Source organism: Gorilla gorilla, chromosome 22 (assembly GCF_029281585.2).
Source record: "Gorilla gorilla gorilla isolate KB3781 chromosome 22, NHGRI_mGorGor1-v2.1_pri, whole genome shotgun sequence".
Lineage (NCBI taxonomy): Eukaryota > Metazoa > Chordata > Mammalia > Primates > Hominidae > Gorilla > Gorilla gorilla.
This window is the reverse complement of record NC_073246.2, coordinates 37,944,378-37,958,130: the sequence shown is the minus strand read 5'-3', so window position 1 is coordinate 37,958,130 and position 13,753 is coordinate 37,944,378. Positions and strand designations below refer to the sequence as shown.

Sequence of the window (13,753 nt, the reverse complement as noted above, 5' to 3'; positions counted from 1 at the left end):
ATAATTAACCTTTCATTTTTGTTGGGGCTGTGGGGCCTGGCATTGGAGAAGCTTCGTGTGCATCTGCTGACTCTCAGAGTTGGGAGCGACTCCATTGGTGGGCTCATTGGTGGCTTTTGGTTGAGTTACAGTAGGTTACTGGTAGGTGATTGTGGGATCAAAGACTTTGTAAGACTCATACTCATGGGTCCTTCCCAAAGCATAGGCATCCTCAACTTTACTTTCATTTTGGCCAGGAGGGACAGATGATCATTTCGTTGCCTGAGAGTTGCCTGCTCACCACGGACACAGTGATTCGAAGCTACTTAGGGGCATACATTACTAAGTAAGTGACCACACACATGCTTACCTGGTGCAAGTGCTTCTCCTTAAGGTCTGTCATTGGCAAATATGTCACTTGAGACACAATTCATTAGAACCCAGTCCCTTGTAGAGCTGATAAATAACCTGAATGATGTGAAAAGTTTACTCCATTCTAGAAAGTTTGCCCGCCCGCCCGCCCTCCCTCCCTGCCTGCCTGCCTGCCTGCCTGCCTGCCTTCCTTCCTGCCTTCCTGCCTGCCTGCCTGCCTGCCTGCCTGCCTTCCTTCCTTCCTTCCTTCCTTCCTTCCTTCCTTCCTTCCTTCCTTCCTTCCTTCCTTCCTTCCGTCTCTCTCTCTCTCTTTCTCTCTCTCTTGCTTGAGACGGAGTCTCACCTGTTGCCCAGGCTGGAGTGCAGTGTCGTGATCTTGGCTTATTGCAACCACTGCCTCCCAGGTTCAAGCGATTCTCGTGCCTCAGCCTCCCAAGTAGCTGGGATTACAGGTGCCTGCCACCACGCCCAGCTAATTTTTTTTTTTTTTTTTTTTTTTGTATTTTTAGTAGAGACAGGGTTTCACCATCTTGGTCAGGCTCGTCTTGAGCTCCTGACCTTGTGATCCACCTGCCTCAGCCTCCCAAAGTGCTGGGATTACAGGTGTGAGCCACCGTGCCCGGCCAGAAAGTTTGTTCTTAATTCACTATAAATGGCATTTCTAAGGTTTTTAATAGGCTTCCTGGAGTGTGGGTATGATATCCCGATCCATCACTGACTAAGAAATAAAAATTAAATGGGATAATATATGTAAATCACAGCTGAGTGCCTTGGCTCATAGTAGCCTGTTCTCTTCCATCACAGTAGCTCTTGACAAATGTAAGTTACTCTCTCTTATTTCTACCCTTATTGTACTTCAGTTTTTCTTGAACTTTGGAGAGCTGTTGACTTTGTGAAAGAATTAGTTTCATTTAGGTATAGAAGAGCGGAGGCTGATGGGGGAGAACTGTTTGCTGGCACACGTTCTGCTGGGCCTTTGTTTTGGGGCATCTTTGAGGACAGAGTGAGAGAGACCCGCAGTGGAAGGGATTTCTAAATACAAGGGTTGAAAGAGTATACCGTTTTTTTCTTTCTTTTTTGAGACAAGGTCTTGCTGTGTTGCCTAGGCTGAAGTGCAGTGGCGTGATCTTGGCTCCCTGCAACCTCCACTTTCCGGGTTCAAGCAATTCTCATGCCTCAGCCTCCCGAGTAGCTGGGATTACAGGTGTGCGCCACCATGCCCTGCTAATTTTGTATTTTTAGTAGAGATGGGGTTTCTCCATGTTGGTCAGGCTGGTCTCAAACTCCTGGCCTCAAGTGATCCACCCACTTTGGCTTCCCAAAGTGCTGGGATATAGGCAAAGGGCCACTGTGCCTGGCGTATACTGTCTCTTAACCATTAGGTAAGTGCTGGTCTTTTATCCCCCTGGCATGTTTTTGGAAGAAAGTGAATAGGTCTTTTAGGCCTGTGTAGAGACAATGATGCTGTCATTGTTAACATTTTCTGAATCATTCTGAAATTTTGAGTAGAATGTATGGCAGTATAGGAATCTGGATGTCGAAGGATTGATGAAAACTTTCTAAATACATTCAGGCAACATGAGATCTTTTTATTGGCAATTGTGCAAGTAAAAATACTGTGATACAGAATTTGTAATAGAGCAGGTAAACTTAGGAATAAAAGCTTTAGAACTGCAACAACTGTATATGAGCATATTCAGTTTTGGTTTAGGTTGGTGCCCTCCAATAGAGCTTTTAGCAATGACAGATGTTTTTTATGCATTGTCCAGTATGGTGGCCGCTAGCTCTGAATGGCTATTGCACAATTAAAACATAGCTTATCTCACCAAGGGATTGAATTTTAAATATTCAATTCTAAATAATTAAAGGTTAAATTTAAATAGCTCTGTGTACCCAGTGATTACTGTATCGGATGGTGCAGGTCTCAGTTCTTTCCACCATTTTTTCCCCACCGTATTTTATATCTTTACATAGGTGAGACAAATGGACTTAGGTCAAAAGCTTTATAACTGGAGAACCAAGTTGGAAGCAAAGAGGTTTTTTTGCAAAGAGGAATCTCTTGCAAACAAACCTGGAACTTGGCTTAGTGAGTCAGTATTTCTGACATGTAAGTATGGCTCTTTCAGAGCACTAGCACTGGGGCTGTGCTCCCCCGGAGAGGAAGAGCCTTAAGGAAGGAAGGAAGGAACTCTTTTGAGTCTGTTAAGTAAACTGAGTGTGTTGACAGTTTGAACACACTCCTTCTGGCAGCAAAACAAACTGCTTGGCTTATTTCGTATTTTGAATCAAAGTAATTACTTTAAACTGGCTTTTAATTTTCAAAGGTGGAAGCCTCCTCCATCTCCTCTGCTGGCGCTGTGCACCTTTTTAGTTTCAGAAAAGCATGCTGGGCGCCGATCTCTTTGGAAGCCTTACCTGGAGATTTTACCCAAGGCGTATACCTGCCCTGTTTGTTTGGAGCCGGAAGTGGTGAACCTTCTTCCCAAATCTTTAAAAGCAAAGGCTGAAGAGCAGAGAGCCCACGTGCAGGAGTTCTTTGCTTCCTCCAGAGACTTTTTCTCTTCTCTGCAGCCTCTGTTTGCGGAGGCTGTTGACAGCATCTTCAGCTACAGTGCCCTGCTGTGGGCTTGGTGCACCGTCAACACCAGAGCCGTGTACCTGAGGCCCAGGCAGCGGGAATGCCTTTCTGCGGAGCCGGACACCTGTGCACTCGCTCCGTACCTGGACCTGCTGAATCATAGCCCACATGTCCAGGTGAGAAGCTGACAAGGGAACAGCTATTCTATTTGGATAGGAAGGCTTCCGCTGCCCAGAACCTGTGGCTGTAGATGTGGGTGGCACCACAGGGAGAGGCGTCGGCGGCTTCAGGTAACCCTGTCAGGTTGGCCTGACATCAGGAGGCTCCTATTGTTCTTCTAGACCCCACTATCCCTCCTGCAGTGCTTGCCTCGGCCCCTTTTCTTCACTCTGCTCTTCAGGCCTACAGAGCCTCGTGCTGCATCCTCTGTCCGGTCTTTCCCAGCAGCCCGTGGTGCGGAGCCTTCCTTTCTTCTCCCTCGTTCCTCCTTCTGGGACTGAAGCTTAGCTTGCTTTCCTGCCCCGTCCCTTTTAAACTGGTGTTATAGCTGTCACAGCATTTCTCTTTGCTCTGATCGCTGACTGACTTGCTCTTTTTCCCACTGAGCTCTGAAATCTTTGAGAATGGGGTCTTTGTCTTGTTCCTCTTTGTCACCCCAGTGCTCATGGCAGGGCCTGGCACATAGTAGGTGTTCAGTAAATGTTTATTGAATGGATGGGTATTTGTGGGGAAAGGGTTCTGGGAAATAATGAAAGAAACCTGATTTCGGAGGTGGTCACAGATCGCCTCCTCCCCAGCGCTTTCCCCAGGTGGCTCATTTAGGGAATGAGCGTATTTGCAGGGCATGCAGGGGTAGAGGCCTGGCTTGGAGAGCGGAAGAGAGTCCATCAGTTGGCTCACCTGTAACCCCTTTGGGGTGTGTTGTGGAGGGACATGGCTGGGATCTGTGTCCTGGCCGTCGCCTTCATCTGACATTCCACTGGAGAAGAGCAGCCATGCCTTGTGAGCCCACGTGCTAAGCTTACGTGCTCTCTACGTGAGATCAGAGCTTAGGGAGGTTCCCACTCTGCTTTCTTAGCCCAGGAACAAGGGCTGTCTGCTTGTTACTTTTGTAGAAAGAAGTATCTTTAATAATCGGGAGCAAAGGAGCCTGGGATTAGGTGGTGTTTCTGTGGTTGATGTTGACGAAATAATATCAGGAGTGTGTAGTGTGATAGGATGCTAGACATGGGGACTCCATCAGCAGTGATTTATTTTTATTGGGACTTTTGGTGCATTTATGTGCCAAACCAATGAGTTTATAGTTTACTGTAGGAAGACCACAGCACGAACTAGAGCCTGTGGGCATGTGGCCCGAGAGCCCTGAGCTGAGAATGGTTTTTACACTTTGAAAGGATTGTGAGAATACAACAACTTGTGTCAGAGACCACATAGTGCTGGCAAAGCTGAACGTATTTACTCTCTAGCTTTTTACAGATAAAGTTTATTGGCACCACCATGTCCTCCTTCCCTGGGCTGTGAGTGGACGTGACCAATAAACTGCTGATGATCTCATCTGTGCTGTGTTGGGTGTCGTGGTGTGGCCACCCCCAGAGCCCTAGGGCAGGACTCCCTCCGTCATCAATGGGGTGAAGTCAAGGTGGATGAAACCGGAAGTGGCATTTTCCCTATGCGTAGTTACATTTATTGATGGGTGTTTGAAAGCTGCACCTGACTCACATTAATATTATGTAATAACTTAATCAGCTTTGGAGTTTTACACCTTACTTTAAAAAATACCTTTAACAGTTTTTCTTTCTAGGTAAAAGCAGCATTTAATGAAGAAACTCACTCTTACGAAATTAGAACGACTTCACGTTGGAGAAAGCATGAAGAGGTGTTCATCTGTTACGGCCCTCACGATAATCAACGGCTGTTCCTGGAATACGGATTTGTTTCCGTCCATAATCCTCATGCTTGTGTTTATGTCTCAAGAGGTTGGAATCAACTTTGTTCTTAACATTAACACTATATAATTTTTTTCCCCATTTGGAGGTGTGTATTTTCAGTTTTAATAAAAATATCAAAACCGTAATACTGACATACACATCACTAATTTTCTTCTAGGTAGGCCTAGCCTTACTTTTACTGGCTGTAATTTCAGTGTTGAAGTAAAAACAACGAAGTTTTGACTGATATTTAGGAGAAGAATAATTGAGAAGTTTTCATTGCCTTGGGTCAGAAGATAGAATGGAAGAAAAGGAAAACTGCTGAGGAAATAAATACAGTATTAAAGGATGGAAATGTTTATACTGAGACGTTGTCACTGGCACTAAAGAAAATAGGATTAGAGAGCAATGAATAAAAAATATTTATTAAGCACCTACTGTGGGTAAGACACTGTGTTAATCACAGAGATAAATCTATCTATAGTCCTTGTTTCTGGAGGTTGTTGCCATGGTGAGATTTGATTTCATGTATGTTCTTTTGTGATCTGTTAACCTAGCCATCATCATTGATTTTATTATTTTTGAGTCAGAGTCGCACTCTGTTGCTCAGGCTGGAGTGCAGTGGTGTAATCTTGGCTCGTGGGAACCTCCGCCTCCCAGGTTCAGGTGATTCTTGTGCCTTAGCCTCCGGAGTAGCTGGGATTACAGGCACACACCACCATGCCTGGCTACTTTTGTAATTTTAGTAGAGACGGGGTTTCACCATGTTGGCCAGGCTGGTCTTGAACTCTGGCCTCAAGTGATCTACCTGTCTCAGCCTCCCAAAGTGCTAGGATTATAGGAGTGAGCCACTGTGCCTGGCCTGGTTTTATTATTACTATTTTTGATATTTGTTTTTTCATATGATAGAGACAGTGTCTTGTTATGTTGCCCAGGCTGGTCTTCAACTCCTGGGCTCAAGAGATCCTCCTGCCTCAACCTCCCAAAGTGTTGGTATTATAGGAGGGAGCTACCGTGCTTGGCCCAGTTTTATTATTTTAAAATAGTAAGTTAGCCATTACACTTAAGCAGTGAAAATTCCAAATATAGTGTTAAAAAAGTACATAGAAGACTGATTTTTCCCTTTCTGAAACTGTAGAGAAGCAGTTTTCTAGGCCATGAAAAAAGGGCAAGAGCCTTATTAAATGTATAATTTGAAGCATTTTTAAATATAGATTTGATTGGAAATAGAAACTTGGCCAAGCTGTTACTACTCCATCTTATAGGCAGAATAATAATGTGATTTCTCAAAATAAAAATAGAAAAGCAAAAACTGGGTCTTGCTGCTAGAAAACCAGCTTCGAGATTGGCTTCATGTTTTCAAAATCCTGATAAATTTAATATTGATGTCCATGAAGTATTCATTTGTTGAATAAATTAATTTGAGCAAAAATTATATTTTAGTTATATTTACATTTTTAAAATAAAATAGAAAAATCCCTTATTACCCTGCTTCTCCAAATAGCTTTGTTAATTTGTGCATATTTACTTTAAGTTTTTTGTAGTTGCAGTCACTAATATCCAGACTACTTTGAATTCTGGTTTGGAAAAAGCTCAGTATTGTAAACCTTTCCTCATGTTTTTGTAGGGCCTCTACTTTTGTTGACTGTAATTTTTCAACAGTCATGCTGATGTCCTAATGACCTGCTTGTTTTTGGTGGATTTACTTAATGGGAGCACGAGCTGAGGTTATGCGTGTTTAGTCCTCCAGCCTTGAAATTCTTACAGCCTTTCAGGGGCTCAGTACTGATGTGACTGAATTGGACTTGAAGAGTAGATTTCCTTTGTGTGAATTAGGTGGAACTGTTTATGCATGTCTGGGTTGCTAAAGGGAAAGGAAGTGAGTTGAGAAGGGAAGGGAGACATACTTTTGTCCAAATTTATGCCCTAACAGTCTGATTTTTTTTTTTAAATATAGAAATACTTGTTAAATATCTTCCATCAACAGATAAACAGATGGACAAAAAGATTTCTATTTTAAAGGATCATGGCTATATAGAGTAAGTGTTTCTCTTTCCCTCTTAAAATTATTCCTTTAGGAAATTTTCATGGAAAACCTGGGGTTAAATTTTCCATGGGGGTGAGACCCCTCCTGACCCTGTATCAGCTGACGGATAGGTATTGAGCACTTGCTATGTGCAGTAAAACTGCGCTTGATGTTGTGGAGGACAAAAGGAGTATAAGACACTTGAAAGAAACTTCTTTAGGGACATAAGGTACAAGCTAGAAATATTAAATTATGGTACCAAAAGAGAGCTTGGATGTGTTGATGTGTGGCCCAGGGTGAGTCTGTCTCCCCTGTGGTCATGTGGAAAGGCCAGGCTGGGCCTCAGGAGAGCCCACGCACCTGGCAACATGGTGCAGGCTCTTGGGGTAGGTGGGTAGCGAGGTGATTCCATGCCAAGTGGCTAAACAGGGTTCAAGGCTCTCCCTTTCAGATTTTCTTTTCCGGATGAAATGAAGTTTGAAATGATCCCGCCATGGTGTGAGAGCAGCCTGGCAGTGGTGGCTGCCATCAGTGGGATGCCCAGCGTAGTTCCAGTTCTTAAGCGTTTCTCTTACTGGGAACTCCTGTGCATGGGCCCTGCCTCCGACCCCTCATCCATGTTCAAGCTTCTCTTTTTTTTTTTTTCTGAGAAGGAGTCTCGCTCTGTCGCCCAGGCTGGAGTGCAGTGGCGCAATCTCAGCTCACTGCAAGCTCCGCCTCCCAGGTTCACGCCATTCTCCTGCCTCAGCCACCCAAGTAGCTGGAACTACAAGCGCCTGCCACCACGCCCAGCTAATTTTTTGTATTTTTAGTAGAGATGGGGTTTCACCGTGTTAGCCAGGATGGTCTCGATCTCCTGACCTCGTGATCCACCCACCTCGGCCTCCTAAAGTGCTGGGATTACAGGCGTGAGCCACTGTGCCCGGCCAGCTGTTTACTCTTTAGAAAAAAAATGGGGAGAGAATTTTCTGTTACTTAGGCTTTCTTCTTAAGTATTTGCAGACTGATTTTCTCTTGTCCTTTGACCAAGATTGCAGGTTACATGACATTTAGCAACCTCTTTAAAAAGGTGTTTGGCTCTTCAGTCATTTGCTATGAGGTCATGAAATACTGAAATGATGGATTTGTCATTATTTGTTTTTCCACTTCAGAAATTTGACATTTGGATGGGATGGACCATCTTGGAGGCTACTCACAGCCCTTAAGTTGTTATGTCTGGAAGCTGAGAAATTGTAAGTTTCACATGTGTTGGTCTTAAGCTGTAGCAACAGGCTAGATATAACTTTGGAGGGTTTGTTTGTTTGTTTTTGGCTTGCATTCAGATATCCAACCAGGGAGGAAAAAGGAATGTCATACATTGGAGTTGCTTTCTCATTATGTAACTTGCCCATGTAGTGAATGTTTCATTTCTAAGTTTTAACCGTTTTGGAATTCTGGTTTTAGACTCAGAATACATAGTTTTGATAATTTTTTTGTTTCTACTCATATTTTCCTCCTGGTGACCTGAAATCCTTTAAAAAGTGTGGGCATTGGCACTGTTCAGAGGAAAGTCTCAGAGTAGGTAAGTTTTGCCCAGGACAAGTAGAGCTAGAGTCCCTAACGTCGGTCCTGCCCTGGGGCAGATCCAGAAACCTGGCTGAAGAGCTGGACTTTTCCATGGGGGAGGCAGGTCGGGGAGCCCCTGGTGTGGGTGTGCATCCTGGCCAGGCTCCCTCATGTTCCTGCCTGCTGTCAGTCCTGCTCCCTGCAGCCCCCTGTCGACACATCCAGCTGTGCTGTACCCAGTGTAGGGGCAGCTTCAGCCTGAGTCCCTGGCAGGGAGAGCAGCCTTCAACCTTCTGCTGCTAGATATCCAGGGAGAACCTCTTGAAGATGGTGCAGGCTGTCCTTGAGCAGTTGGGAGGACTGACTGAGATGAGGCACAGTGCCTGGGAGCAGTTGGTGCCCCTTCAATGACGCCTGTTCTTCTTGTGGATGAGATGATGTTGCTTTCTTCTTTTTCTCTAGGAACTTTTGGAGTAAAATTTCTCTCTGGTCTCAACACTAGACATAGTTTTTGTTTTTATTCTTAGCAAATGGAGTGTTTTTATCTTACAGATACTATGAATTCTTTAACTGATGTTTCCTTCTTTTCCTTGTTCACTGGAAAACTGAGAGGCAAATCTGAGGTGCATGCAAACGTACCTAGTGTTGGGGCATGCGGTTTCGCACTGGCCCATTCCTGCTGTATCTTGTCTTTTCTCCTTTTGTCTTCCTTTGTCTTGTTTTCTGCCTTCATTCATCCTACCTTTTATTTTGTGTGTACTTATGTTAGCTTCTTTAAATCCTTCTGGCAACAAGGTATGAGTCCTTTCGGATACTTCAGCCCAAAATTAAATACAACAACTGGCTGTTTCCCAGAGGTCTTCCTTAGGCCTCTTTTCTTGCATTTGAGTTACCGCTTACTGAGTGGGTGTGGAGAAAGCACGTGTGGGGCTCTGGCTGGGGCGCGTTTCAGTTCTTTCTGCCTCACTAGCTCTGTCACTCAGGGTGAGTGCTTCAACTTTGCTGAGTGTTTCTTTGAGTCTAGCATGCGGATAATCATGCTTTCTTTGCTAGGTAACTGTGAAGATTAAATTAGGTAATGGTTATTCATGAACACCATGCCTGACACACAGTCATTTCCTTTTTCTTTACTGAGAACTCATTTCACCTGTCATCTCTGAAACTGAAGCCTTCTGAGGCTATTCCGGGCTGTGTCTTGCCAGCTGTTCTGAATCTAATGGGCTCCTGTTTACTTCCACAGCAGCCATCTTTCCTCCCCTTCGAAGCCACTTCCACTTCCAGATTCTCGGTGTTCAGAATCCGGTCCTCCGTCATCTTTCTCCCGGTAGTTCTTCTTTCTAGTGTTTAGGTCTGGCGCTGCCACCTCTGCTCCGCATCCTGCTGTGGCTCCCTTGCACCTGCCACAGCAGACCTTCCAGGGTGGGTCCTGCCTGCTGACTGAGCCCCGTTTCCTGCGAACCTTTGTAGTAGAGCACTGGAATGACCTGCATGGGGATAGAGGCTTGCTGTAGATTCCTCCTTCCAGACGTGGAGCATTTGGCTTTGTGAATTGTGCCCAGTTTGCTACTATTTTGGACAGATGGTCACTTGAAGGAAAACTCCTGCCTTTGCTCCTTAGTCCTCTGCCTTTCGGCTGTGGACTCGCCCTCCTGTTCTGTCACTGGCTTCGTTCCCATGGCCGGGAACAGGACTTCATTCACTCATGGGTCAGACACATGTGATGATAATAACATTCAGTCCTTGCCTGCAGAGAGTACCCACCCCCCGTGCTTTTTATTCTCAGCTCCTCCTCCTCCTCCTCTCTCATTACCTGGTCGGCTTCCACGTGGGAGCTGCAAGTGGCGTGGAGGTTTGGGGAATCTGCTTATGGAATGAGTTGTATTATGCTCCTGGAGAAATAGGAGAAGGAGTTTATGTGTTGCATTGAAACAAAAAAGTCTGTTTTTTGAGAGCCTGCTAAAATTGTGTCATGGAACATTTTGGTTCTAGTACATGCTGGAAAAAAGTACTTCTTGGGGAGGTAATTTCAGATACGAATGAGAAGACAACTTTGGACATAGCCCAGAAAATATGCTATTATTTCATAGAAGAGACTAATGCTGTGCTTCAAAAGGTATGTTTCTAGAATATGACATCCTTAAAGAAGTGTCTTGATTCAGCAGTTCCTTGTTTTGTACATGTTATTAGGGATAGTGCATTTCATAAGAGCATTGTTTAGTGCCTTAAATAAATAAATGTTGATATAATCTCTATTTTTGTTTTCTTTGAGATGGAGTTTCACTCTTGTTGCCCAGGCTGGAGTGCAAGGGCATGATCTTGGCTTACTGCAACCTCCACCTCCCAGGTTCAAGCGATCCTCCTGCCTCAGCCTCCCGGGTAGCTGGGATTACAGGCACCCGCCACCATGCCCAGCTAATGTTTGTATTTTTAGTAGAGACGGGGTTTCACCATGTTGGCCAGGGTGGTCTCGAACTCCTGACCTCAAGTGATCCACCCGCCTCAGCCTCCCAAAGTGCTGGGATTACAAGTGTCCACTGCGCCTGGCCTGAACCACTGCATCTGGGCTCCATTTTTGACTGTTAACATAGTACCTATGCTTTTTCTCTCAATTTTTTTCTTTCTTTCTTTTTATTTATTTTTTCTTTTTCTTTTCTATTTTTTTTTTGAGACAGAGTCTTGCTCTGTCTCCCAGGCTGGAGTGCAATGGCACGATCTCGGCTTACTGCAACCTCCGCTTCCTGGGTTCAAGTGATTCTCCTGCCTGAGCCTCCCGAGTAGCTGGGATTACAGGTGCCCGCCACCACATCTGGCTAATTTTTGTATTTTTAGTAGAGACAGGGTTTCACCATGTTGGGCAGGCTAGTCTCAAACTCCTGACCTCAGGTGATCCGCCCACCTCAGCCTCCCAAAGTGCTGGGATTACAGGCATGAGCCACCGCATCTGGCCTCTTGATTTTTAATTGGTCAGTAAAAATTGTATATATTTATAGTGGACCACATGATGTTTTAAAATAAGTATACATTGTGGATGGCTAAATCAAGCTATTTAACATATGCATGATCACATATACTTATTTTTTTTGTGGTGAGAACACTTAAAATCTACACTTAGCAATTTTCAAGTACATAATATATTGTTACTAACTGTAGTCACCACGATGTACCATAGATCTCTTGAACTTAATCCTCTGGTCCAGCTGAAATTTGGTGTCTTTTGATCAACATCTCCCTAATCCCCCTCCAACCCCTCAGCCTCTGGTGACCACAATTTGACTCCCTGCTTCTATGAGTTTGATGATTTTAGAGTCCACGTATAGTGAGATCATGCAATATTGGTCATTCTGTGCTGGCTTATTGCCGTGTGACAGCATGTCCTCCAGGTTCATCCATGTTGTCACAAATGACAAAATTTCCTTTTTTATAAGGCTGAATGTACTTCACTGGGTATATATGCCACGTTTTCTTTATTCATCTGTTGATGAATACTTAGGTTGATTCCATATCTTTGCCTTTACTTTTTATTAAAAGGGAAAAAGTAAAAGTTACTGTGTGACTTCAAGCATTCTTTCTCATTGATGTGTTTATTTAGTAAATGTTTTAGTTAAATGAGAAATCAGCTTATTCATATGAAAACATGCCTGGGATTTAAAGAGTGATTTTAATGACGCTTGAAGACATTATTGGAAATGAAATAAGCCAGACACAAAAGGACAAATACTGTATGATCCACTTCTGTGAGGTTCCTGGAACAGGTGAGTTCGTAGAGACAGAGAGTGGAGTAGAGGTGACGGGGGGTTTGGGGAAGAGGGGAATAGGGTTATTGATGAATGGTTGTAGAGTTTCTGTTTGGGTGATAGAAAAAGTTCTGGAGCTGGAGAGTGGCAGTGGATCTAAACAATGTGAATGTACTTCATGCTGCTGAACCATACACTTAAAATTAGTTAGAAAGGTACGTTCTGTGAAATATATATATATATGTTTTACTACAATAACAGTAATTAAAAAATAACTTTCAGGTGTCTCATATGAAGGATGAAAAAGAGGCCCTGTTAAACCAGCTAACTTTGGTGGAATCCTTGTGGACGGAAGAGCTAAAGATTCTCAGGGCATCTGCTGAGACCCTGCACAGTTTGCAAACAGCTTTTACCTGATTTCACCGAAGCGCATTTGGTCACCTCCTCTGGTGGGTGTTAGTCACACATTTTAGACTAAGGTTTGATGGACTAAATTTATATAGTTGAGAGTCGATGAGTTGTGTCTACTCAACAATTAGGAACTTAATCCTTTTCCTTTTGCTTTTCCTACAGAAACAAAAGTTAATTTTGAAGAGCGTCATCGTGGGCTGGGGTGGTGGCTGCCCCCAGGACATGCAGGATTTCTGCAGGGGGCAGCACAGGTTCTGGGATTGTGAGGCTGTGAGTGAAGGTGAACAAGCTGTCTGGATGGCAGGTCTAATGCTCTTCTGAATAAAGTGCTGAACTGTGAGGAGAGAGGCGGACTGTGAGGCAGCCAGGAGCCAGCTGCGTCCGTGTGTGGTCTGTCACCACGGGGCCTGCTTCTTATCTGACACAGCAGCTATCAGAGTCCAGTGGTTGTGCTTTTAAGATGCTCTGATACCATTCGGTTAAGGGGCAGATTGGCGGTGGGTGTGGGGCAGTGTGAGGTAGTCCTGGGTCCCCGCCAGGGTGGCCCAGCCGCCAGCCCTTCCCTGTGTGGCTGCACTGAGGTGGGTGTTGAAGAGCCCCCTAGGGGACACACGGCTTCCGGGAGGAGGGAATGTCCTCTAAGCATGCTCCTGGCCTCTCAAGGTGGCACTTGTCTCATTATTCACTTGGGAAGAATGACTGGCTCAGCCAGCGGCTCTTTCTGCTTTGTTCTGGCGACTTTCCTGGGCAGGCCTTTCCACCTGGGGAGCTGGCTCATCCTGCACAGCTGGGCCGTGGTGGGCCTGTCTGCTTGATTCTGGGGTTCAGTGTAGGTCAGCTGATGGCAAACCATGGTGGTGGTTTGGCCTCTGTTCTTATTCTTGAGTTTTGATACCGCGCAGACCTTGGGTGGGGAGAGCTTCCTGCAGAGCTCTCAGCGGCCTGTGGCCTTGGGACTGCCTGCGTAAGTAACGGAGGGGCTGCTGGTCCTGTTCAGGCCCGTGCTGGGAATGCCGCTTAGACAACGTTGCCCAGAGTCCTGTTTACCCTCCCAGGGTTCATTCTTCCCAAGAACTCAAATTCCTTTCTCATTGGAGCCTAGTGAAACCAAATGAACGGGGCCTGCTGGCCTCAGGAGGCAGGCAGAGTTTAAAATAAAACTTTCTCATGATTTCTTGAA

The 13,753-nt window shown here is 44.9% G+C and overlaps 1 protein-coding gene across 11 annotated transcripts in view; it reads left to right on the top strand.

Moving 5' to 3' along the window:
* SETD4 (SET domain containing 4) overlaps positions 1 to 13,753 on the top strand; it is a 26,176-nt gene extending 12,423 nt beyond the window's left edge. For 9 of the 11 annotated variants that reach the window (XM_055373990.2, XM_031005123.3, XM_055373991.2 and 6 more), the window contains exons 5-12: positions 237 to 325; positions 2,676 to 3,105; positions 4,731 to 4,905; positions 6,815 to 6,896; positions 8,035 to 8,115; positions 10,418 to 10,541; positions 12,445 to 12,611; positions 12,736 to 13,753. In XM_055373990.2, coding sequence (XP_055229965.1) covers positions 237 to 325; positions 2,676 to 3,105; positions 4,731 to 4,905; positions 6,815 to 6,896; positions 8,035 to 8,115; positions 10,418 to 10,541; positions 12,445 to 12,579 — 1,116 coding nt within the window. In that variant the 3' untranslated portion in view covers positions 12,580 to 12,611; positions 12,736 to 13,753. Of the gene's footprint in view, positions 1 to 236; positions 326 to 2,675; positions 3,106 to 4,730; positions 4,906 to 6,814; positions 6,897 to 8,034; positions 8,116 to 10,417; positions 10,542 to 12,017; positions 12,181 to 12,444 lie in introns of all 11 variants that reach the window. The other 2 variants (XR_008674854.1, XM_063702584.1) reach the window with 2 other exon arrangements.